This window comes from Argiope bruennichi, chromosome 8 (assembly GCF_947563725.1).
Source record: "Argiope bruennichi chromosome 8, qqArgBrue1.1, whole genome shotgun sequence".
Classification (NCBI taxonomy): Eukaryota; Metazoa; Arthropoda; class Arachnida; order Araneae; family Araneidae; genus Argiope; species Argiope bruennichi.
This window is the reverse complement of record NC_079158.1, coordinates 53,308,460-53,335,206: the sequence shown is the minus strand read 5'-3', so window position 1 is coordinate 53,335,206 and position 26,747 is coordinate 53,308,460. Positions and strand designations below refer to the sequence as shown.

The window sequence follows — 26,747 nt, the reverse complement described above, 5'->3', positions numbered from 1 at the left end:
GAAAAAGTGGCCGTATTTCAAGTGAAGAAAGTAACGGGGAAAAAGCACGGTGGCCTATTTCCTAAGGCAGCGATAGGCCACCTCAGAAGGGGATGACCTGTTCTTTCCTGTCCACTACTCTCATCGAACATCCTCACCTCTGACCCCTTACCTTAAGTATTAAAAGGCATCCCCTCGCGTGCGGAGAACTAAAACAATTTCCATACACACCGAATCGAGCCGTGTTCTCTGTCTCTCTCTGCTGGCCTGTTGTGGGATTTCACTTTCTTATTGTCTGTCGCATTGTCCAAGCAAGCGTGTTCGCCTTCTTTCCTGCTAGTGCACGGACATTTTGATATGGATGAGCAGTCTTGAGCTGTTTCATCCCCCGGTCGTATCAACTGGTCCCTTTTCGTATCAGTGGAACGCACGGAATTAATATGAATGTGAGTTTTGATATGTTTCTTTAAGCACCTTAAAATTATACATTGGGTATTTCCCCATGGACTATTTTCGATATTTTATCTATAAAAATTTTGTCTGATTTTGCTGAGTGATGTTATAGTATATTGGAATCTCAAATGTAAGACTGTTCAGAGTGCCTCAGTTTATGAAAACTGTTTTCTATTTTTTCCAAAAAAAACTTTTGGTTATTTTCTTATGGAATAAGGCACTTAAACTTGACTAGAAAAATTCAGTATTCTAACTTAATATATTTTATTTGCCCAAAGAAAATGTTTTTCTTTTTCGAAGAAAACATCAAGAAGTCATCATATTTTTCATTTTTCTACGAATACATCAAGAAGTATTCTTATATTATAACTTTTTTTATTTTTTGTAATATTTTTTATATAAAAATTTTGCCTGTCTATGTCTGTGGATATATGAAAATTTTGATATGAGACCCTTGAGTACTGAAACCTTTGATCAATTTCTTAAAAATTAGTATTGATAATTATTCTTAAAATTGCAAAATGCTTAAAATTGGCTTATTTAAATTTGATAAACAATTTTTAATATTTTAACTTACCGTGTTCCTTTTCTGTGTTTATTTCTTACAAATAAAATGCTTCAAATTTTAAAAGAATAAATATGTAAATGTTAATGCATTATAATTCCGTATTTTGAACCAAATATGGCACCCTAGAGAAAACACTGATTATTTTTTTGTTGTAGGTTTAATGCAAGATTTTTTAAATGAAATTATAGATTTTATATCAAAATTACAGATTTTTTTTATAATTACACATTTTTTAACCTTAAATTTATTATAATCCTTTAACGAAATTTCAAAGCTAATGATTTTATGTAGTTACTTTTCTATTACAATTTTTTTCTTTGAAAATTTTCGCGCAACAAACTCTGTTTCTTGATATCATCGATGTACAACTAAAAGTGACGAAGTGAAAAAGAAAAATGAATTCTTGTTTTAAAATGACATTTCTATTATAAGAAAGATCACATATATCGATATGCTGTCAATATATACTATATGCTGCATGTATAATACGTTATATGTATACAATTTTTTTGTTAAAGAAATTGTATTTTAAAACTGCAAAAATTCCGTTTCTTATTTTGCTTTTGTCTGAGCCAATTTTAGATGCATACTGGCAATATTATATATCAGAATTGAGAAATAATATATTGGTCGAATTTTTGCTATAACATTTTATCTTAAATGAAATCGAATAATTATATATCTATTATAAAACTATAACTTCTGATTCGATGCCTCGTAGCTTTTCGCACATTATCAAGTTGAGTTGCCACAGACTAGATATTATAACAACCTCAACTTTTCAGAAATGATATAAAAGCTCAAAATTTGTTGAAATCTAATATTAAAATTAGAACAATGTACTTATTCAGAATCATAAAACACTACATTTGCTGGGTTAATTGAAGCGATAATAATTATTTATTTTATTTTTGGAAAATTGTTTTATAATTTATAATATATCATTTGTTTTTTAAATGAATTATGAAAATGTTTATGTTATATTATGTTCATTTGTAATGAAAATGGTAAAAATTATTTTTATTTGATTAATATATACTTGATCTGTGCATTAAAAATACAGACTGCCATATTAATGAAAGAGGAGAAATTGAAATTATTAGGTTATTTTAATGATAATTTATTGTCAATATTCAATTAATTTTTCACATAATTACCTTATTTGAATTATAAAATAAATATTATTAAATTAAAAAAAAAACTGTTGAATGACTACGAAGCGAGAATACGTTTTATTTCCTATTCTTAGATGTTTTTTGTGCTATCGAATGATTCTGTATATATCGAATATTTTTGTAGTATAACACAATACAGAATTTAAAAAGTGGTTGTAAAAGTGAATTAGCAATTACTCTTTTTACAAAAATGTTTTAAAAATTAAATTATGACATTTATTATATATATATATTAAAATCAGTACTTAAAAATTAAATATAAATGTTAATTAGAATTAAATAAAAGTTTATAAAATTAAATGAGATTATAAAATTATTTTTACGATCAAATAAAATATTTTTCTCTAGAAAGTGATGAAAATTGCAAAACAGGCCGAATGGTATTTATTAACATTCAAGCATAGAAATTTTTTCAAAATATTTAATTATAAATGTTAAGTGGAAACTTAAAAAAAAAGTCTTGTAAACAATTAACATTTGGTATTTCACCTTATTCTGGCTTTTCAATGGCTTACTTTTAAATGAAAAAAAAGGAATTATGTCTAAATAGCTCAAACACATCTCAAATGTTACATCAGGTGATTAGTGTCTTCCAATAAAATGAATTCGATTTCGGAATTTTTATTTTTTGACAGTTTAAATATTTTAAAAAAATCTCTATACAACAGAGGCATTAAAAAGCATCGGAAAACATTTCATGCCTATTTGAATTTATATATATTTTAATCGAAATTTATAATTTTCTTTCATTTGAAAAACATTCCAAGGGACAAATTTCCAATAAAATTTTTAAACAATTGAGGTATTAATATCGAATAATATTTAATAATCATTTGAAATTTTAATATTTTTAATAAAACATTATAATTACCTTTAATTTGCACAACATTCCAAGAAAGTTCCTTTTCCCTCAAAATAAACTCAAATTTTGCATTGCTATTTTGTATGTAAAGTTAGAAACACGGCTTGATTATAAATTCATTTTTTTATGTCTGACTCAAAAGCAAACAACATTCAAACATTCTTTTTTTGCAGACGATATTTTATCCTACTTTTTATTTCGCGTGTTGCCAGTAAATACCGATTAATTTTTTCAGGATTTTTAAAAAATATTCTTGTTAAAAATAAAATTATTTCTTACCAAAATTCTACAAACAATATTTTATTGTCGATTGAGAGAAGAAAAAAATGATATAATATTTATTCAAACATAAATGATATGAAAGAAAATAGTCGAATAACTATTCCATATAATTGCAGAATAATATAATTAATTACATCTGTTTAAGGAAGAGAAAATTTTAAAGGCAAATTTGATTTTCATAATTAAAGAAACCTGCATTCTAAATAAACAAGATATTGAATTTTACATTGTTTTTATAAATTCTTTACGTTCAAACTTGCAATCAACTAATTCTGGGCATAAATTGCAGGCTTAAAGTAAGAATAAATAAATTTTTAAAAATTAGCTCTCTTTTCGCACGTTATTTTAAAGTCCTTTAATACTTAAGTCATCTTGAAGAACGTCGAACAGCTTTTTGGTATTATGCAAATTTTTATTCATTTTAAATAACAATAATAATCATTTCGGAATAATTATTAATTTCCAACAACTATAATTCTAATAATAATAATAATATACAATAATAAAGCATAATAATTAAATCTTAACCCTGAGTCACATTAATGACGAATTATAGTTGGTATACAATGTATGAGGCATGTAATAGTCGAACGTATCCATAATATAAATCTAATTAATTTAGATAAATAATTATAAAGTAAAAAGAAAAAAAAGAAATTTTTTACTGAATGTATATTATTTTAATAAGTCTTCTTTTTTCATGTTATTTATCAACTCATTCTCTAAGACGTGAATCACGAATTTACTGTTCTTAGAACTATTGTTTTTTTTTCTCTACATTGCTGTATAAGGAGTATTTTATCTCCAACCACCTGTTATATTAACTCATCCTTCCGGCTTTTACAGAACTATAGTTTGAAGCTAAATCCCTTCATTAATATTCTAATTCCACCAACAAATAAACAAGGCACTGAATGCAAAAGTACTTTCTTTTCCTGGCGAAGTGTAGAAATTCCATATAATGATTCCACGGCATGCTTCCTCAGAGGCAAGGAAAAGAGCTGCTTTCACCATTTCCTTCCTGCCTACTTCACTCTCAGATTCATGTCAACACGAAGTTGCATGTATTCGAGCTCACGTGTTTTCAGTTTTTAGTTGTCGAATTAGCAGGAGATTATTTCCTTAAATCTTGCATTATTTGCATTTATTCGCACCTGAGACTTCATTTTCCCTTTGGCGGTTGAGGTTACTGAGGAGAAGTAGCAAAAAAAAGCAATATCTTATCATCTTCTACTACTTTCGGACGGATGTTTTTGTTAATAAGCTAAATATATATATCAGATGGCAACACTGTAGGAAGCAAAACGTGATGTATATTGTTAAGTGTGTTTCTTTAAAGAACGTATTTTTCCCTAGAAGAGGTTTTATTATATTTTCCCTTATTTTTGATAAGTAAAGGAAATATATTCATAAGCTTTCAGCCCTTGCAATAAATAGTCATTTAGAATTTAATATTAATAATACTAATGCAGTTTTTATTCCATAAGGGAATTTCATACCTTTTAGAAAACAGATCACTATAGCATTTAATTCTTTGCTTATTGCAAATAATGTCGTGTACATATAATGTGGTCCATTAAAGATTATCCCAAGCAATGTGCACTCCAATATTCCACGTGAGCCCCCGATCAAAAGTAACCCTCTTTTATCAATTCAATCATACTAAACATCAGATTGATCGGTATTGAAGCACTCAACATATTGACTTTCCATCTACGTACTCCTGGCGCTTTCCTCGAAGGCCCTTAATTTGAAAGTTTAAGTACGTAAATACTAGGGCTGGAAGATATGTCCACATTTTCATTTGTTTCTTGAGAGAATTTCAAACGGATTTTTAATAAGCCAAATAAAATTCAATAAAATGCGAATATATTTTTAGATAGATATTCCAAAAATATAATGGACGGATGCAGTGCAAACTTCAACCATAAATTAAAATAATTTATTAAAAAACTTCCAAATTCGTTTGATAAATCAATGAATTACTTGATAATATATTTTTAAGTGAATGAAATAAGTGATTTTATGCCAGATCTTCCAAGGAATTCATCTGATTCTTAAAAGTCCAATAAATACTTAATTTTTGTTCATTGAAACGAATAATTTACGATAGAAATAAAATAGTCACGATAAAATATTGATTTTATTTTAAAAGAAATCAGTTTAAAGTTTCAATGCTTTAAAAACTAATGGCAATTTTCAACTTGAATATTAAAGGACCCATGGTGTAATTAATTAATACGGTTTAATTAAGGAATAGGCTCTTCCCATTACGAAGTACGTGAATTAAAAGCTGCTATAAAAGTAAGTAGGTTCTCGATTCTCTAATGGATACAGTTATGACGTGATCCACTACTCCGCTGACGGAACATACCTCCCTCAGAATGGTCATTCAGATCACTCTGGTAGTAGATTAGTGTAGAAGCTACTTTTTAATTGTTTAAAATCTCCAAGAAGAAAATAAATTCTTTTATAATTTATTAGACAATATAACTGGTAAAAATGATGTATTCGAAATTCAACAGGTACTAAAAATGCTATGGTATACTTAAAAACACTGTATAAAGGATCTCAGTAAATGACTGCAGATAACTGTCCTTAATGTATTCTATGATAAAATTAATTCATTGATACAGTTAGTTTAATATCATTTTTCTGCTCTTTACAATCGTTTTGTTCTTCCCTATTTTAATTTTTATTTCCGCATATATCTTCTTATGCTGCTTGTAGTATAAATTAATGAATAACGTTCAAATTATTAGATACCTCGGACTGAAGTATTAACTTATTACAATCATGATACCCACAATAAAACGGATAAATGACTCAAATTATATAATAAGTTCGTATCTTCATGTACATTTTAAAATTTGATTCTGAGTTTTTATTATAATTAACAATTGAAAATGGGATGTATAGAGAAAAGTTAGTTTGTAAAGGGTAATGTATACACAATAAGTCTTGACAATTCTTTGATATTCAGCCATAAGAAGTGAGTAAATTTAAAGAATTTGCGCTCTTAGGCAGTTCATATTATAAGACTAATGCATAAACTGATCAATATAATTCCCCATTACAACATATTTTAAACTTAATCAATATATCGATGATTTATTTTAATTTAACTATGTATTTTAATAGTAATATGAACATTAATGTGGATAATAATGTGAAAATGCATATGTTTTTATTTAATTACTTTCACTCATGACTTCTCATCATTTATGCTTGTATGCAATTATATTAAAGGAAATGTTATTATAAATTCTATATTACTTATTATAAATACTATAATAACTAAGTGAATGTAAGGAAACAGATAGGAACCTAGCCTATTATATATACAAAAGTTTTAACATTATCATAATATTTTATAATTCATAAAATTAATATTTTTTGCATATTGATTAATTTGGCGACTAAAATTGCATGCCGTATGCAGTGATCATAGAATCTATCCAGTCTGCTTATTCGGAAATTCATCACTGGGTACAAGTCAACTAAACGTTATTCATATGTGCGGAGTCCGTCTCAATATTTCATTCCTTTGTTAAGCGTCTGTGTTTCTTCTCAATACAGAAGCATATACGCTAAACTAGGTAAAATCGAATAAAGGTTTCATTTCGAGGTATTTTCTTATACTTTAAATTATCAAATAACGACAAGGCATTCGAATATTTTCCATAGAAAAAGCTTTAGATGGAATAAAATACAAAACATTCTAAATACCGTGAAGGAAATAATATTAAATAAGTGAGAAAAATTTTAACAACTTGTTATAAAATCTAAAATTCGACCCAAGGTTTATTGTATAATTTAGAAAAACACTCATCCGTCTATCCGTTCCAGCGACCATGACCCTTATATATTACTAATTCTATAATTAATTTGTCCTTTTTACTGATTATTAACTATTTTACCTTGTTGACTAACTCAAGCTGATGAACTTCTGAACCGGAATATTAAAAATCGAAAGCTACCCATCAGTAGGGTGAAGAGTCAAATTGTGTCATGCAAGAGAAATTAAATGATGAATTGATGATTCTATCGTTCAGTCACCTATATCCAAACCATTAGTTAGTCGCTAAGTACTTATTAAAATGCAAATTATATAGACGTCACCGTTTTTCTGCCGAGGGAAATGAAGATTGCACAACGTCGCATCTTTCTTTTTTCAATAGATATACGATGTTTGCTTTTGCGAAATTGTGAGAAGAAAGTCGAAACTCATGTTGGCTGAAGAAAGACCTTGTAACCTTTTCGCAACAGTCGGTGAACTTTACTGAAAGATGCTATTAGCAGCGCAAACCGACTTTTCTTTCGACCGTGAATGTCGTGTCGAAGACCTGGAGACCTCCATTCCTCCATCTTAGAGTGTCTGTTCCGTATTACAAGCGGAGAGCTGTGAATTCTATTGTTAACATTGTTTGTTTGACGACAATTCGCCGACTTGTCTTGTTGGTAAGAAGTATTTAGAAGCTAAAAATAAACTTTAGGCTTCAAAGATGCTTATGAATTTAATTTAGATCCGCTGAAAAAGCATCATGAATAAATAACTATGCTTTTAATCCTGAAATATTGATAAGGATGAATAGAAACGCTTTATTTATGAAGCTTTTCTCTTTACCCCTATCATTCCAAAGATTATTCGAGTTTAGGTATGGCAAAATACTGGAATGTCCGAGTTTCTCGTTCAAAAATACAAAGAATTTCCTACTTTCACCTTAAAAATCGCAATTCTAAAAGAATGAATATTCAAAAGAGGATCCTGCTTGGATGGTGATGGTTGTCAATTAAAATATATGCTTGTACGTCTTTGAGTGTTCTAAAAAACCCTTTCTATCTCCCAAATCCGTCTGAGCAAGCATCTTTAACGAACAAAATATGCGCTTTAAGTATTAAATCAAGCATAACGCTTAAGAAAAGCAAGTAATATTCAGGTAATTGGGGCATCCTCTATAATTTCATTGAATAGGCTTTTGGGGCATTTCAATGCTGAGAGAGTCAAAAATATAACTAAGTTTAATTTTCCCTGGAGGATAAAATTTATTTCTCTTTCTTGATTGGAAACTTTTTTGATGTGAAAATTCCTAAACCTCAAATAATATCGGCTTGATGTTGTCTTATTATTAGTTATTAAATCTGTAAAAGAAACATCTAAAAGTGAAACATCTTTTGCATCAATCCCTTAATCCCCTACCAGTGCGTTATATGGAGATAAAAATATCGCTTCTCAAACTTATGAATTAAAATTAAATCATTCAAAGACACTATCGTTCAAAAATTTTAAAAAATTAAAATTAAATTTATTTTACAAATATTTTAAGGATTGTAATTGAAATAGTAAGAGCACAGTTACAGTTCCGAAACAGAAGGTGTCATTTAATTAGATAATGAAGAAAAAGAAAAACCCTAAAACGGTTAAGGAATTAAAGCCAAATATTAGAATCCCATTCAGATTTTGTTCAAACTATTTTTCACTCAGTATGACAAGGATTATATCACCAGGATAAATTCGATATATTTCTGGTCAATATTCAAAATAAGCCTTATTGACCTTCCTTCATGTAGCCATGACTAAGACTAAGCCATGAAATGTCCCTTACTGTGCAACTGTTGGCCAAGGATTCAGTATTGAATCTTCGAGTTCTCATTCACGTGCTGGAAGTAATATTTATGGATGATAACAGGCAACAAGTACATATAATAAAATGCATTAGTTGACGATTTTTACTCGTAGAGATTAGAACCTCATAGACACAGCATTGAATACTCTGCCAACAGTTCGGGTATAAGAACGATATATGTCGTTCGATACTGAAAGAGTTAAGATAAATGATCCGATCAATTAATACGATCTCTGAAAAATGTAAAGAATGTGAAAGAATGAAGTACATCGCGAACTTATCCTGATAAAATGATTCGTGGAGCAAACTAGAGAAATGAATAATTATATGAGATTTATAATGCTGCAGAAAGCTAGTTTCGTATTTTAAGACTGTACACTATGAGCCTAGTGACGATAAAAATCTCAAAGATATTATTAATATAGGCCCAAAATCAAACGGTGATATATTGTCGTTCTGAACACTAGAGAAACGTGCCAATGACGATATATCGTTGCGTAAGCGATGGCACATTATTTTCTAAAACTTGTGAAATACAGTTGGCTATCCTTTATTCTCTCGTTATTACTTAATATGATTTTTTTAAAAACTGTATAAACATCATTTTTATTTTGATTTATAAAATTATCCTAAAACCTAGAAAATTTGTCAAATTCGTCCGATATTCTTCGCATAGGTATAATACTTTCGATCGGCACAAAAAGGGGTTAACCTGATAAGAATCGGATTAGACTATAGTAAAACTGTGTCAGGAAATTAAATTAATTGAAATTTAAAAAATATCACTCATTAAAATATATAATAAAAGAATGCAATGACAAATTAAATTGAATATAGCGATTAGAAAAAAACAATTTTTTGTACTGCATTGATTTTATAGAAAAAGTTTCATTTTTAAAGATAAATCTCAAATACTTGAAAACGTACAACTAACTCAAAATACTTATAAGAAAATTTTTGCTAGTGTTATTTTGACAAACTGAGCATAATAAATTAGCTCTTTACAATAAAAAAAAAGATCTTTGATGTTATTCAGAATAAATGCTTGTTAGCTATGAAATCCCAAATATTGTGGCAGCTTAATGCAATTTTTAAATTTTAATTCATATCAAAAAGTATTAAATAATTGAGAAATTCGTAAGCTTGAATTCAGGGGCCGACATAACCTAATTGAGGCCCGGGAGGAAAAGTTCTTTCGGACCCCCCTCTGTTAAAGAAGGAAACGTAAAATAAACTTTCTATTCGATTTGAGGGCCCCCTCTGATGTGGAGGCCCGGAGCAACTGCCCCGTATGCCCCTGAAATAGTCAGGCTCTGCTTGAATTGAAATTTATGAAAATTAATTTTTGAGCTCTGTCTTGTGTAACCACTAAATATTATTTGTTTTGTCACGAAAAAAGAGTTCTCCTTGTTCATTTCTGCAATTATTTTGAGCAAAAATAATAAGTTCTTTTTTTAAGAATATTATTCCCAGAAAAAGCCTGTCAGTTAAATTACAAGTATTATTCAGCTCAAAACGTTTTTTTTTTGTTATTGTTGCTGTTATTTTATTCATATAAAAAGTATTAAATAACCAAGAAACTCGAAATTTAAATTAGTAAAAAAAATTTCTTAATAATTTTCACCATATAGCTTATTTTATTACTAATAAAGTTTTTCCATGTTCATTTTTACAAATTCACGCGAATCGATTACCTGAAAAACAGAGTTTGGAGCATCCATTGAAAAAATGCAGAAAAAAAGTTTGGATAATACAGAAGACAGAATTTAGAACTCATATTGGCAATTGTTATTTAGATCCTCTAATATATAAATGACAAAAAAATCAAAAATATCTATAGTACTATATTTTATGACATTTTAATTTGTCAATAGAAATAAAAGCAATAATATTTAATCACTCAGTTTAAGAATTCAATATTGCATTGATGTGATAGCTTCTTGTTAAATAAATGGACTTAAGTGACCTGAGACCGAATTCAGGCTTCCGGATTCTAGAGATAGAGATCTGATTCCAGCAAATATCAACTGCGTATATGAGAGATGTAATCGAATAACTAGGTACACCAACTCTATGTAAGCATGCATTGTATCGCAAAACGGAAAATTATGTGCTTCGCTGTACATTATGAAACAACCAGCCTCTCTTTGCTGTAGTAAGAAAGTTTTAATAAGAAAGATAAGATTTTTTGAACTAATTTAAGTTTGAACATCTAATATGAAGATATCATGGATTTCTTCAAAGACTATAAAAAAATTATCTCTTCGAAAATGTTGAAGTTAATATCCCAAACTTTAAACTCTCATTCCTTCCTAACTATGAACTCAATAAGTCAGTATGTCATCAACACCAGCAATAGCGGATGCTATTTAGCATAAGGAAAATCTTCCATTATTCCTGCTATATCAATATAATTATAAACTTGAAAAGTTCATATGCCACTAAACCTCTCTAAGCAATAATCTGCCTCTATTCATTAAATTGTTAATTTTGAAGCATTATCTTGTAATTGATTTCAACACCACCTAATCACTTGAAAAAATCTTCTTCAAACACTTGTTGAGCCATCGAAAACTGTTCCTCTTTGAAAGCTTTTCCTTTCATCGAGGTGCAACACCTCAATCCTCAACAAACCTCATCTTCCACAGCCACAGCTGCTTCATCAGGATCCCCCCACCTACATCTCCGTTGACTCTGCTAACCCCAATTATCATTAAAATTGAAATGTTCCTTGAACGTCCTTCGGCGATTTTTCACATGATTGGTACATGGGCATCATTCCTGTATGAGCCTTGATATTATGTTAGCAGATCCTTGCAAATAGGCCAAGGCCTACTGGTTTGTAAATAAATATCTTGCCCCAAGTCTTGTGGTTATTGGCGAATGAGATAATGTGATATATCCGTCAATTAATCATGTTTTTTTCTGGCATAATTATCAGGAGACGTCCCTTAGAGACATACTATCTTCTCCCTTGTGATGTTTTTATATTTCAGTCCGTTAGGAAACGTAGGCGGATAGGATATACGAGCAAAATCATTATCTCCACACTTTTCTAAAGCTACCAACTAGTTCCATTGATTTACGGATCCATTTTAAGTTCATTTTATAATCACCGTTGATGTAAGGGGATAAAACAAAAAATTACTTACTGTTTAACTTAACCTTGAAGTTTCATGTTTTCTATGCAGTATTTGTTGAGTTGTTGTTTGTGAGAAAGAAGGGAGTGCTATCTCTATGAAATTTTTCATTCTTTGTAGGCAGATACGAGATCTTTGGTGAGATTTGGTATTTATCTTCATTATGGATGAAAAAAGGGGAGGATTATTCGATTATTAATCTTTAGAAAAAGTAATCTGATCTCGATCATACAACCTGTCTTCCATGAGAAAAATTGGGATTGCAGAGACCTTATCAACAATTCTCTAAAAGTTGAAAAATCAAGTTAGGAAAGCTCTGAATGTATGAGAACATAGTTTAATTGTAATGTCTGTTCTTTCTAAAATGCACTTTTATTTAATTTGGCGTGTTTCTAATATGAAAATTTTATTTTGTAAAAAAGCCAATTTCTTAATTGTTTCTGCACTCAATCTAGAAATGTTAGTTTTCTGCAATTTTCTGCAATTATTTGTCATAATTGCAACTTAATATTTAAATATTTTCATACTTAATTAATAATTTATGAACTGATTTTTTAATTTAAATTCAGTTCCATATACGTGGCGCTATCTGATGCGATTATAAAAAATTGATGATAATATTTTCAATAATTATACTTATAAATTGTGATGTGCATTAAAAATTTAAAAAAAACTTTAAACATTAACGAAAATGTTTTTTAAAAAAAACGTTCTTTTATAAAAGTACAAAAGGATAGAAAATAATTTTTTTTTTCAAATATCTAGATAGCAAATCAAACATTTTAAAAGCGTGAAACGATGCTAACGATAGTAAGCTTCATTGAAATAACACTAAAAAAGAGGATTTCGTAATACTCATTAAAAAATATAATATAATTATAAATGTGATTGAAATTATAATTTATTTTTAGGCTTTATATTAGTACTTCAGTTTAGGATCTGTAATTTAATGTCCAGAATTTTATAAAAGTTTATTTTTTTACTCTAATTTCTTATTCTTATTTAAATGGAAGCACTTTTTTTTTTAAAAAAGACCTTTTTGATATTCTTGTTGTTACATTATTATTTAATCAAATCTATCATTAAATTCAATCATGAAATAATTTGGCCTTGACTAGACTTAAATATCCTACTTAACACTTGGCAACGGTAATGATGGGAGAAACAAACTTCACTTTGCATTCTCGGCATGCTCAGATATTAATTAAATTGAACGATGATTTTTCTAAGGAGAAAGTTATAAAAGTATTAAAAAGAAAAGAAAATATATTTTGTTTTTCTGTTTTGTTCTCTCAAATATCTAATATTGCAACCTTATTTTAGATCTTGAATAACTATAAAGTAAATTCTTGTATTACTTTTTTGTTCGATTAATATCTTGTCTACAGATACATCTTACTTGATGTATTCATAGTTTAAAATTCCTTAGAAATATTGGTTACATACTAATTTTCCAAAAAATTACTAACTAACTAAAATAATTAACTAATTAATTAACTAAATTGGCTAATTAATTGACTAAATTAATTACTTAATTACTAAATTAACTGTCCTGAATTACTCAAATGTGTTCGCTTTGCGTAAAGACCAAGAGCTTTCAAAGACTATTTCAAAATCAATTTATTAAATTAACATATACTGACAACATTTCTTTCTTTTCTGTCTTTGTTTCTGGGGTTAAATAACTTTAACTTTTGAATTCATATTTCAGTGGCATACTCTTTAATTTGGCTTTTAAATTATGTTATGAAGAATAGATATTTTCATGTCTTTATTTTGTTATTCTTTATACTTTATTTTGTATCTTTTTTCATTTGTCTGCATAAAATCTCATTGAGTTAATGAGCGTATATAACTTCTATTCTCTTTCTGGAGCCGATTTATGAAAATTATTCTATTGGTATTTTTCAAAATAAGTTTTAAAAAATTAAATACATTCTTTTGTAATATATACTTACTACATTCTAAGCAATTCATTTGCAATTTCTCCTTGCAATAATAAAGAACTAAATAATGAAAAAAATTCATAATCAGTTGCTTTCCTTACACTTGACAAAACAAGCAAGATGGATTCTGCACATGCGCATAACGGAGAACTTTCGTTCTCCACCTACAGAACAATAATATCATATAGTAAGATAATGGCAAGAAATTGAAAAATTATTTCGGATATTTGAGTAGCTTGCTATCAAACAAAACTTTTCAAGACAAATTTTTCAATGGAACATAGAGATAATAAGATATAAAATATAATAAGTGAAAGAATTTTTGTCTGACAAAAGATTCGATTCACGAATTTATGTCACACACAAAAAAAGAATTGAAATAGTAATATAAACGCAACTAATGTATTTACTGTTATTTTTATTAAAATATTCGAGTTCTATATTCAAGTAAAATAAAATCTATTTCGTTACCCCCCTTCTTATTCTTCTTACAGATAATGTTGTTCACAGATTGTTTATGTAGAAACATAGTTTTTATTTGCCCTCCACAAGTTATGGAGGTTTTTTTCTTCTTCCTCAAAAGATCAAAATTTATTTGTATAAATCAATATATGAATTACAGAAAAAAAACAGAAATACTTTTCATCGAATTTACAGTTATTAAGTTCAAAATTATCAATTATTATTTAATATCAAAAAAATTATCAATTATTATTTATTAATTCACACGTTATGCTTAAAATTCACGTAACTGAACAAAGAATTCGACTAAGTCATTGAATTTTAAATCTTTTAATTATTTCTATATAATTTTAGATTTTAAAAAGTAAATATTTTTTTAATTTTATTTTTAAAGACGAATACTTTGCAACTGAAAAGATCGCTTTAAATTTATTAAATAAAACTATAACCTGAAATTTTATAGAAAAGCTTTCCAGAAGTTGCAACGTGTTTTTAATATATAAGATATGAAACCATCATTTTTTTTTTTTTTTTGACTCCCAGTTATCGTTTACAAATAGATCCGAGTAAATTATTATAATAACCAACGCTATCGATTTGCATCACCAGAAATGTGAAAAAAAAAGTTACTTATTTATGATAAAAAATAAAATTCATCACAATTTTACTATGGGATTGTTCTTTTTGACAAATAACCAAAGTTGAGTCGATATTAAACCTGAAAAGTTTGAAAACACGTTTATATATACAATTACTAAACTAAATGAGCATTTTAAAATAATTTTATTGAGATACTTAAATATTTATACCATTTTAATCACTTTACTATTGCAATATTAGCTTTCTTCGTGTTTAAGTCTGCATATATTTTTATGAAAATCAATATTTGCTAGAATGATAAATCTCATAGATCCTTTTCTATTGATAGGTATATGTTATATTTAGCAAACTATGGTATTTTCTTATTTATTTTTCAGCTTTGAATGAATTTTGAATCACCTTGAATTACTATGCATATTTTTTTTATATTTACATAATTTTTTTTAAACAAGTGAAGCAGCAAAACATATTTACCAATATGTTAGATATAACAGGTTCTTAAAAGATTTGCTTTTATTTCTTCTTATAATAAAGAAGAAATGTATATTTGTGTTGGCGTTCTATAGAACAAATTTTTTTACTTTGAACTATTGATTTTGGTACAAATATATATGGAGAGTGAGAATGCACACTAAGGTAGGTTTTGTAGCCTTTTTTAAAGATAATTTACAAAAATACATTAAAAATACATACATACATTCATTGCACAAAGGTTATTTTTACATCATTTTAAAAATGAACATTTTTATTTGATGTTGCACTTTTGTTACCATACATTATTTTTTTTTCTCCAGAATTTTGACAATTTCCGAAGAATATTTTTTAAATAATTATTAACAATACATTTCATTATTACAATGAAATTCAAAACGTCTTCAGCGTTTCGCCAAATGTTTAATTCCTCGATTATTTTTTTTTCCTAAATAAACTATACAGTTCACATGAGAAATTGAAGTAGAGTAAAAGACAATGTTAAATTGGAAGATAAATTATCTGGTTAATTTTGTTTTTAATGGCTCTATGATATCAGGAAATTGATTTCATTAGGACGATTTATTTTCACAATAAGAATAGCAAGTGTAAGATCTTTAAAATAAAATGACTTAAATGTCTAACACCATTTGAAACTTAAAATATTTTGCTGGGGGGGGGGAATCACGAACATTAAGCTATATATAAGGGAATTTGCTGCTATTAAACATAACAATACTCCTGACGAATTTAGCTGGTCATTTAAAAGTGGCCAGTATTTTATAAAATATTTCATCTGCATTTAACAGAGAACGAACTGGAATAAGTCTTTAAATACTCTAATATATCCTTAAATAAATTTCAATCAATAAATTACGTCTTAGACATTTTTATACTATTTTTTAGAAATGGACCACTCTAGTCTTCCTGGTCTCTGTTCTGTGCTGTACAGAAGTGATCCAAGGAAGGCAGGTTGAAAGAGACAAGAGGGCTGTCAAAGGAGGAAGGAAGACTTCCGGATCTACTAACATTGGCACAGGCACTAATCACTTCGGAGGAGGGCATGAGGGACATAAAAGTGAATGGTGGAAAGAATGGTGGCTTAAGTATATAGGTGAAGTAACTGATCCGACTGTTCGTCCACTAATTTTCCCAACGGACGAATATGGAAATAGAGTTCCTTGTCCATGTCTTTTACCAGGAACGACACAAATACCACCTAGGCCACCTCCACCGCCGACATCACCCCCTGTGAGACCGCCACCCCCACCCCCAAGACCTCCAGTTCAACCCCCACCTCCCCCACCCAGGCCTCCTGTTCGACCCCCACCTCCTCCCCCGAGGCCACCAGTACAACCCCCACCTCCACCTCCACCTAGACCCCCTGTTCGACCCCCACCTCCTCCCCCGAGACCTCCAGTGCAACCCCCACCTCCACCTCCACCTAGACCACCTGTTCGACCCCCACCTCCACCCCCCAGGCCTCCAGTGCAACCCCCACCCCCACCTCCACCTAGACCACCTGTGCAGCCGCCTCCTAGGCCTCCGGTACAACCACCCCCAAGACCTCCTGTGCAGCCGCCTCCAAGGCCTCCTGTACAACCACCCCCTAGACCTCCTGTGCAGCCGCCTCCTAGGCCTCCTGTACAACCTCCCCCAAGACCTCCTGTACAGCCGCCTCCAAGGCCTCCTGTACAACCTCCCCCAAGACCTCCTGTACAGCCGCCACCAAGGCCTCCTGTACAACCTCCCCCAAGACCACCTGTACAGCCGCCACCAAGGCCTCCTGTACAACCTCCTCCTCCCCCACCACCAAGGCCTCCGGTAAAACCCCCGCCAAGGCCACCAGTCCAACCTCCACCCAGACCTCCAGTGCAACCCCCACCCCCACCACCACCAAGGCCACCAGTTCAGCCTCCACCTAGACCCCCCGTACAACCCCCACCCCCGCCTCCACCGAGGCCGCCCGTAAGGCCACCTCCAAGACCTCCTGTTCAGCCGCCGCCTAGGCCGCCTGTACAACCACCACCTAGACCTCCAGTACAGCCACCCCCACCACCGCCTCCTAAACCACCTGTCAGACCACCTCCACCCAGACCACCCGTTCAGCCACCTCCCCCACCTCCACCTAGACCTCCTGTCAGGCCACCCCCACCCCCACCAAGACCTCCTGTGCAGCCACCTCCTCCCCCTCCTCCAAGACCTCCAGTTAGACCACCTCCACCTCCACCTAGGCCTCCAGTTCAACCTCCTCCAAGACCTCCTGTTCAGCCGCCTCCGAGGCCACCTGTTCAACCCCCACCACCTCCACCCCCAAGACCTCCAGTCAGACCACCTCCTCCTCCACCTAGGCCTCCAGTTCAACCACCTCCTCCACCTCCACCAAGGCCACCGGTTAGACCTCCACCACCACCGCCTAGACCACCTGTTCAACCACCTCCCCCACCACCCCCAAGACCTCCTGTCAGACCACCTCCACCACCGCCAAGACCACCTGTACAACCACCTCCACCAAGACCCCCAGTTAGACCACCACCGCCTCCACCAACAAGACCACCAGTATATCCACCACCAACAAGGCCTCCTGTTAGACCACCTCCAACTCAAAGACCACCACCTCCACCAACAAGACCACCAGTATATCCACCACCAACAAGGCCGCCTGTTAGACCACCTCCAACTCAAAGGCCACCACCTCCACCAACAAGACCTCCTGTGTATCCACCACCTACCTCAAGACCACCACCACCACCTACAAGACCACCGACGTACCCACCACCTACAAGACCACCAATTAGACCACCTCCAACTGCAAGACCACCCCCACCACCTACTAGACCACCAACGTACCCACCACCTACATCAAGACCACCACCACCACCTACAAGACCACCAGTTAGACCACCTCCACCCACACAACCACCTGTTAGACCGCCCCCACCGACCAGACCACCTGTAAGACCAACACCACCACCTTCAAGACCGCCAGTTCAGCCCCCACCAACACGACCACCAGTGCGACCACCTCCTCCACCTCGACCCCCATCAAGGCCTCCAATTGGAGATTCAGGAGATGACTGTGTTTCTGAAGGTCCACCCGTAAAAGTGCCAAGACCTGATCGTCCACAACCGGATGGTTCTATGCCCCCATGTGCTCTGAGTGGAAGAAATTTCTGCATTCTTACCGACGATTATCCTGCGTAAGTATGCCATTCTTTATTGTATTAAATTTAAAGATATGTAACGAATTCAATTATTTGATGAGAGAAAGAAAGCATGAGACGTAAAATGAACTCAGTGTTTCTGAACTGTAATTTCTCACTTTTAGAAGCAATAAATGTTAGAGATCAATGTAATTGTCTTGTGATACACAGCATAGATCTTCTAATAAATACAACAGAATCTGCTTTCGTTTCCAGATACAATATTACCCACTGAAGTAATCAATCCCGATATAAGAGATCATCGTATCTTTCTTTAAATTTCCCCTTCTTTCTAAACCAGCCAAGTCATAACAGATCGAGATTTTTTTTCCTCTCTACTTGGAAAACATTTTGGTACCTTAAACGTCCCAAATCGTCTTAAAATGGCTAATTCATTCAAAGTTAATATATATCAATTCACCATACAAACTTAATATCGGGATCCACAATGTAGGAAAAAAAGTATCGCCACAGCATATCATAAAATAAAGTGACATTAGATGTCAGAAGACGTGCGCAATTAAGTTTGTTAAGTGATATCGCGTAATTCGACCCCTTGATCCTCATTATTTAAACAGCTCTGATTAGTTAGCTTAATTTTTCTTTAGAAATATTCAAGAGTTTCTTTAGAATGTAACGATATACATTTTGAAGTCTTTATATACATATTAATATAAAAATATGTGTACTTTATTACTGATTAACAACATACTAATTAAATAAATATTAAAACGATTGGACTCCTCAAGTAATAACAATTAATTTTATCAGCACTAATTTAGTACTTAATTGAGCTTGGATTTTTACCAATGTACTAAATCATGCACTAAATGCAAAAATTTACCATGTATTGCATCTTTTATATTCGGCAGATATAATTAATTCTTATCTTTAAATAGAGTGTTCGGGAAATTTATTTCGTATTGATTTAAAATAAACGAATTCTTAAAATAAATACAATTCAACTATATTAATGCAAAATTCATGATTGAATGACTTACGCTTAATACCTACTGTTAATTTACTCATCTTGCATTTTCCGATCGAAACGTAAGACACGATTTTTTTTTTGCAACTTATTTTCAAAATTAAGTTTTCTAAGATACATTAGGGTACTTGTATTAGAATTTTAATTTATTTGTTTTTTATTTATCTGCTTTATCATTTATTTGTTATTTTATTAAAATTTTAATTTATTCTTTATTTTTTTATTCTTAATCTTTCTTTAATTTATTTAATACCGTTTTCTAGTTAAATGAAAATTATTCGTATTCGTCAGCATTATTCGTATATTAGTCTAATCTAAATCGTACTTTTGTGAATTTATAATATATACTTAATTAATTTTATGGAAATTATTTAATAAATCATATGGGGAAGTGAATAAAAATAGATTGTAAAATTTCATTACAAATATAGAAGACGTTAACTTGAATGAAATCATATAAATACCAGGATGATAAAGCAAAAAAGAAAAATATTTATCTAAGTACTTTCATGACTCGTACAATTTAATATCTATATTAATTTCTTATACTAAACTTTCTTATCTAAAAAGGATGCATGGGTTTGAATTGTGGTATAGCATCTTTACCTGTTAAAAAAACCGTTAAGAAATGTCTTTGGACCCAAAATGTCCAGAAATATTGCTATGATATCTTCACAATATTTTAAGACCTTCAGAATATCGAAAAACATCGTGGAAATAACATGGAATATATTGCGCTAATTAGAAGACATCATATATAAAATACAATCAATCTTTCATGCAGTGACTTCGTAAATCGAGTGGTGGACAAAAGCATGACTAAAGTCCGCATCATGTATGAGGAGCTGCAGACCGTTGGCGATCCAGAACTTTTCAAGAACCAATATGGTGATAGTCCAGCAGCACGAGGAAGCTTCGCCTGCGAAACGGAAGCTAATCTCCTGAGACCAGGATGGGCGCAAGAAAGTGTGTCCGGAGACTGGATGGTCATCATTAACACAGATCTCTTCCCACAGAAAGTCAGAACAGAGAGTTGCAAGTAAGTTATTTTTTCTCACATTTTGAATTAACTGGTGTTCGGCATTTCCGTGAAGTGACGTCACCTTCAAATAACGCTACTGTTTATCTTTTTTTTTTTTTTTTTTTTTTTTTTTTTTTAAATAATTAATATTACGCTGCAAAGAGTTGCGAGAATATCGTTTGGTTTTTTTGAACTCGTCTTTTCCTCTTAATTATCGCATTCTTGTAATATGTAACTTATGTAATTTATTTTAACGACTTTTTGTATACTATATAACCACACTTTTGCAATTTTAACAGTACTTGTATGAATTTAAGTATTTCTAAAAAAAAATTTTATAGATGACATAAATATTAAAATATAATATATTTTAAATTAATATAATTTATTCAAAGATTTATATTTAATTATTAAATGTAAATTATTGAATTTTACCACTCATACAATAGCTCAATGGCTTACTGAATATTCAAGTAATAATTATTTTAACACTTTCACTGCCACGATTCACGCCTGCAATCCGGGCCGTCTATCTAATTAGATGACCCCTACTTTGCTATCTCTTAACTAAAGTAGAGAAGGTGTCATCTAATAAGACAGATGGTTTGGTACAATTACATATTATCTGTAACGCGCAGGCGCGTTTGAGGCAGTCAATGTGTTAAGATCTAATGACTTGCTATTACTTATTTCTTACTTTCAACTACTGTAGCACAACATAATTAATAACTGGAAAAACCTCTCACTAATTTGTACTGTCCTTATTGGTGAACGATTCACATTCTGAACTATTTTTAAAAATTGAAATAAGCAAACATGTTGAAAAGTCGATTTTTGGTAAAAAGATAGGATATTTTTTATTTAATATTCTCTTTTATTAATAAATAATTTTTTAAAAGCCTTCGAATTTTGTTTTTACGTTAATTCTTTGGAAAATTATTTTAACTTTTATATTTGCAAAACTTACATTATAATACAGTATTGGCATCTTTAAATGCCATTTTATCACAATCTAAATTTTTCAAAATATCATGGAAAAAACTTTATGAATTAAAACTAATTACATATTTTTTTCAAATAAGAAATAATAATAATTCAATATTCTCTGTAGATTCAGAGCTAAAGATTAAATAATCCATTCATTTAAATGGATTTCCAGCTCTTTTAATGCATCTTAATGTGGAAAATTTTTTTAAAAATTCCTGTTTTTTTTTTAACATCAATATTTAAAGATAGGATAGAAATACGATCTATTACTTAGTTCAGGAACAATATAATAGATTTCTTAAATTATTTCTTGGATTTTGAACAAAACATTTCTAAACATTTAAATTAGAAGATTTTTGTTTTATTCCTTTTTTTAGCCTCCAAAAATGCCATTAATTTATTTCAATTTTGACTTTTATATTTACATTTTTTCATATCCTTTATAATTAATTATTTCAATGCAAAAAATTCATAAATATATTATTTTGTAATATATATACAGTGGCTCAAAAAATTGAGAGTACACCTTACTTTTACTTGATAAATCCGACTTTCAATATAAATAACACATTACCGGGAAGTGCAAACATGTTTTTATTTTTACACATAACAAATGGTTTGATTTAGAATAAAAATAAAGAAAAATCAAAGAAAAACTTCTAAATTGAAAAGTTTTAGAAACATTTTAAATAAACATGCGCAGAATTTTGCCTCAAAAAATTGAGAATACACCAATGAAATTTTTGCAATATTACGCATAAAAACAAAGTGTCACTATTAAATTGCATGTGTTTTGGCTCTTATAATGGCCTCTAAACGTCATGGTTCCGATTCGACCAATTTTTGGTGGTATCTGAAGATATTTTGCCTCATTCTTCTTGCCCCTTTTTTAAACGGGTTTTGTATCTAATTTTGTATTTTGGGACCACTGCTTCGAGTGTGGCCCACGAATATTCAATGGTATTGATGTCGGGGTACTGTGGTGGTGTGTGTAATTGCTATTTACAATGAAAAAGACACCATATTTTGAAGTTACGTATATTCTGTTTGGGGTCGTTGTCCTACTGGAAAATGGAATTTCCATCTAAGCCCAAATTTTAGCACTTTCATTTAGATTGCTGCGAAGTATATCCAAGTAAACCATATCGTTTGTAATGCCATCTATAAAAATCAAATTTCCTACCACGGATGAAGCCATCCAACCTCAAATCATGACGGTATCACCATCATGTTTAACTGTAGGACGTAAATTTTTTGGATCCAAAGCAGTATTTGGCTTTCTCCATACATTACGATGGGTGTCACTGCAAAAATGTTGAGTTTTCTTTCATTACTAAATATGGCTTTCTTCCAAAGGTTTTTGGTTTTCAATTGATGAATTTTTGCAAACTTCAAATGCTTTTTCTGAATTTGCAAGCTGATGAATGGTTTCTCTCTAACAATGTGACTTTTATATCCAGCTTATCTAATGGCATTTAGCACATTTTCAGCACTTACACTTCTGCCTATGATTTGAAAAGTTTCTGCAACAAGTTGGATGAACCGTATGGTCGCAGCAATCTAAAGGAAAGTGTTAAAAATTTGGGTTTAGATGGAAATTCCATTTTCCAGTAGGACAACGACTCCAAACAGAATACACGTAACTTCAAAATACGGTGGATTTTTCATTGTAAACAGCAGTTACACACACCACCACAGTACCCCGATATCAATGCCATTGCATATTTGTGGGCCACGCTCGAAGCAGTGGTTGCAAAATACAAAATTATAAGCAAAACCCATTTACAAAAAGTGGTGGAAGAAGAATGGGGTAAAATATCTTCAGACACCACCGAAAATTGGTCGAATCAGAACCATGACGTTTAGAGACCATTATAAGAGCCAAAAGTCATGCAGCTTAACAGCGACATTTTGTTTCTATGCGTGCTATTGCAAAAATTTCATTGGTGTATTCTCAATTTTTTGAGGCAAAATTCTGCGTATGTTTATTTAAAATGCTTCTGAAATTTTTCTATTTAGAAGTTTTTCGTTGACTTTACTTTATTTTTACTCTAAATTAAACTATTTGTTATGTGTAAAAATTAAAGCATGTTTGCACTTTCCGATAATGTATTATTTATATTGAAAGTCGCATTTATAAGTAAAAGTAAGGTGTATTCTCAATTTTTTGAGCCACTGTATATATATATATATATATTAAAAAAAATCATTTTAAACATATACGCATACCTTAAGCATCAAATTATCCGGATTTTTGAAATAATTATACTTTATCAATGATATGTAAGAAAGTGTATATGGCTTTATTTAATGTTTTTATATCCAATTTTAGGCGTCCCAACGAACCTTGCTCTTTCATCTCGCCATACTATGATTCCACTTGCCAGCAGCGATACAGCTTGCACCGATTACTCGCTGTCTATCCTCACGATCCAAACCGCAGCCCCGTGGTGGCCCTCTTCAAGTTCCCTGCTGGATGCTCGTGTAGGGTGGACCCAGTCAGGAAAAACGACATCGAACAGAGGAAAATCAGAAAACGATCGGTCATTAAATCTTAAGCATCGTCGAGTGGACAATGTTCAATGACCAATGGACACATAAAAATGAACGTTTTCGCAAAATCTGCCAAATCTGAGGTCTCTGGGTAATGAACAAACAGCCCCTGTGATGCTTACTGTGTTCCTTATGCAGAGATTTCATTGTAAAATCGAAGCATTTCATGCACATCTTTTTTTTAAGAGTATTGTTGTTCCCTTACTTTGTAAATATGCAAGAGAAGTTTCCATTATTTCTGGAATTTGTTTTTTTGTTAATTGTTTTTCTTAAGTGATGTAATTTTTTTTTGTTGTTTTTATTCCATTTGCCAAATCAGCGTATCTATTCCGCATGAGATTAAGTAAATCATTCTATTCTAAACTGTTTTTCTAAAAGTAATTTAATGCTTTATTACCCATAACTCATGTATAAAATTTGTAAATGATAATAAGAGAAAACAATTCTAAAACGGAAATTCATATTCATATTTAGAAATAAAATTATTGTTTTCTCTGAGTAAATTTATAAAAGAAACATATCATTTCTTTAATTTGCTCTAAAACTTGAAAAACGTTTGTAAAGTATTACCTCCATTTGGAAAGCATTTGTTTTTCAAATGGGGGTCGATTAACACTTTATTATAATATATTAATCATTTTTAATATTTATTTAAATGAAATAGCAAGAAATTCCTTTCTATTAACAAATTCAGTACGAAAGGAAATTGCACAAAATTTATTAAAAAATACACAAAAAAAATCTAAATACAGATTGTTCTATTTGTAACAAAATTCAACAAAAAGAATTGCATCAAAAGCAATCCATTTAATAATTTCCTGGGGGGGGATGTATAGAAAATTCTTAGAGATCTACTTAAGTCATCTTACAAATAAGCGATAAATTAAACGTAAAAAATTATCTAAGTAAATGTTGGATAAAAGGATTGAAAATTCAGTAAGATAAATTGATATCGAAACAAAGGATATAAAACACACGCATTGACAGCTGATGAAATAAATCAAAAACACCTGCCAAATCGGATATTTAAGCTGACTTGAGGCGTGTCAAAATGGCTTATTATTGGCTGCAATCTCTGCACGTGAAGAAGTAAAAGCTTCCTAAATACCCTAGATAAATGACTTCTAGACAAATGGAAATAAATCTTGCGTTCAACCATAAGCGCGAATCATTTTCATGCCTTTTAAGAATAAAGATCGGGTGTGGTTACGCGAATTGTGAAAATGCATGGAACTAACCGGGTTTTGGGACATAACTAATTGTATTGTACAATTGTAACTAGGCAATCATGTTTCAACACTTTCTCTGTAGAAGTTTTTAAACAACTGAGATTAATATTTATAATTACGCACAAAGAAAAATTTGTAAGAAAATGTCAAGTAATTTGAGAATAAATTTTGAATTTGCATTTCAGTAATGGCCTGTGTTGTAAATAAGTTATTTCTGAATTTGGGTTGATCTCAAATAAATTAATGTTTTTCATTAATTCTTTTATTAAAAATGAAATTTTTTTTCGAAATGTAAATATTATGAAAATAAATCTTCTGTGATTGTGTATTTTTTTCCATTCAACTCTTTTTGTATCATTTCATATTCTACTATTTTGTGATTTTTGTAAATGATATTTAGCAAAAAGTACGAAAATTGTAAATTACCAAAATTTGAAAATTTCAGTAATGATTCTTCTCTCTTTTTTATGATTCAATTGTATAATAAACTTTCAAAGTTTTGTATGATTGCGTTGAATCTGATTATTATTTTATCTGATCATTTACTTTTCAAAATAATATAATGCTCTAAGAAACAGAAGGGAAACTCATAATTTTGAAATGCTGTCATAAATTATAGATAGATACAGATTGGAACTAAAATCGAAAAAGAAAAATTAAAATTTCTAAAATATTCTGAAATTTCTAATTTCAAAATATTTGTAGAATGTTACTGATTTCAATAGTTACTTATTTCAACTATTGGTTTCTGTACTTGTTTTTTTACCTAAATTCTTTAATTTGCCTAATAAGTTTCCATTAAATATAATTAGGCTTTAAAGCAGGTTTTGTGCATTTTGATTTTTTTCTATAGACTAGACATTACATAACATCTTAAAGCAAAATGCTAAGTCTTTATTTTGATATAAAAAAATTATATTCAGAACTTTTGTCCAAAGCATCGTAACATGTTTAATCATGTTTAAAAGCATTGATTTATTCTTATGTCGACTTGTTTATAAAAACGAGATAATTCCGTCAAATTTTAAACTAAAGTACAGAAGCAAATCTTAAAAATTAAATATTTTAAATTTTATTTAATTTAAAATTTATTAATTTCTTGCAGTTATATTGTGTAAGAATTTACTCAAAAAGTGAACAAACTACTAAACATTCGAATAGTGAATTTTTTTTAAAAAAATCTTTTGCATCAGCCATGACA

The 26,747-nt window shown here is 30.8% G+C and overlaps 2 protein-coding genes across 2 annotated transcripts in view; one reads left to right on the top strand and one right to left on the bottom strand.

Annotated features, from left to right (window-relative positions):
* LOC129981500 (putative zinc finger protein 840) overlaps positions 1–26,747 on the bottom strand; it is a 52,298-nt gene that overhangs the window by 19,038 nt on the left and 6,513 nt on the right. The window lies entirely within an intron of this gene.
* LOC129981499 (basic proline-rich protein-like) lies at positions 9–25,934 on the top strand. The gene is made up of 4 exons (XM_056092353.1): positions 9–425; positions 16,472–18,765; positions 20,541–20,795; positions 24,097–25,934. Exons 1-4 carry the CDS (start codon positions 420–422, stop codon positions 24,320–24,322), a joined length of 2,781 nt encoding a protein of 926 aa, XP_055948328.1. The 5' UTR covers positions 9–419; the 3' UTR covers positions 24,323–25,934.

Bases quoted from the DNA above. Each gene is read 5' to 3' on its own strand.
- LOC129981499 (XM_056092353.1), top strand. The intron at 18,766-20,540 runs GTAAGTATGCCA...TCTTTCATGCAG, and splicing joins CTTACCGACGATTATCCTGC to TGACTTCGTAAATCGAGTGG. The intron at 20,796-24,096 runs GTAAGTTATTTT...ATCCAATTTTAG, and splicing joins GTCAGAACAGAGAGTTGCAA to GCGTCCCAACGAACCTTGCT.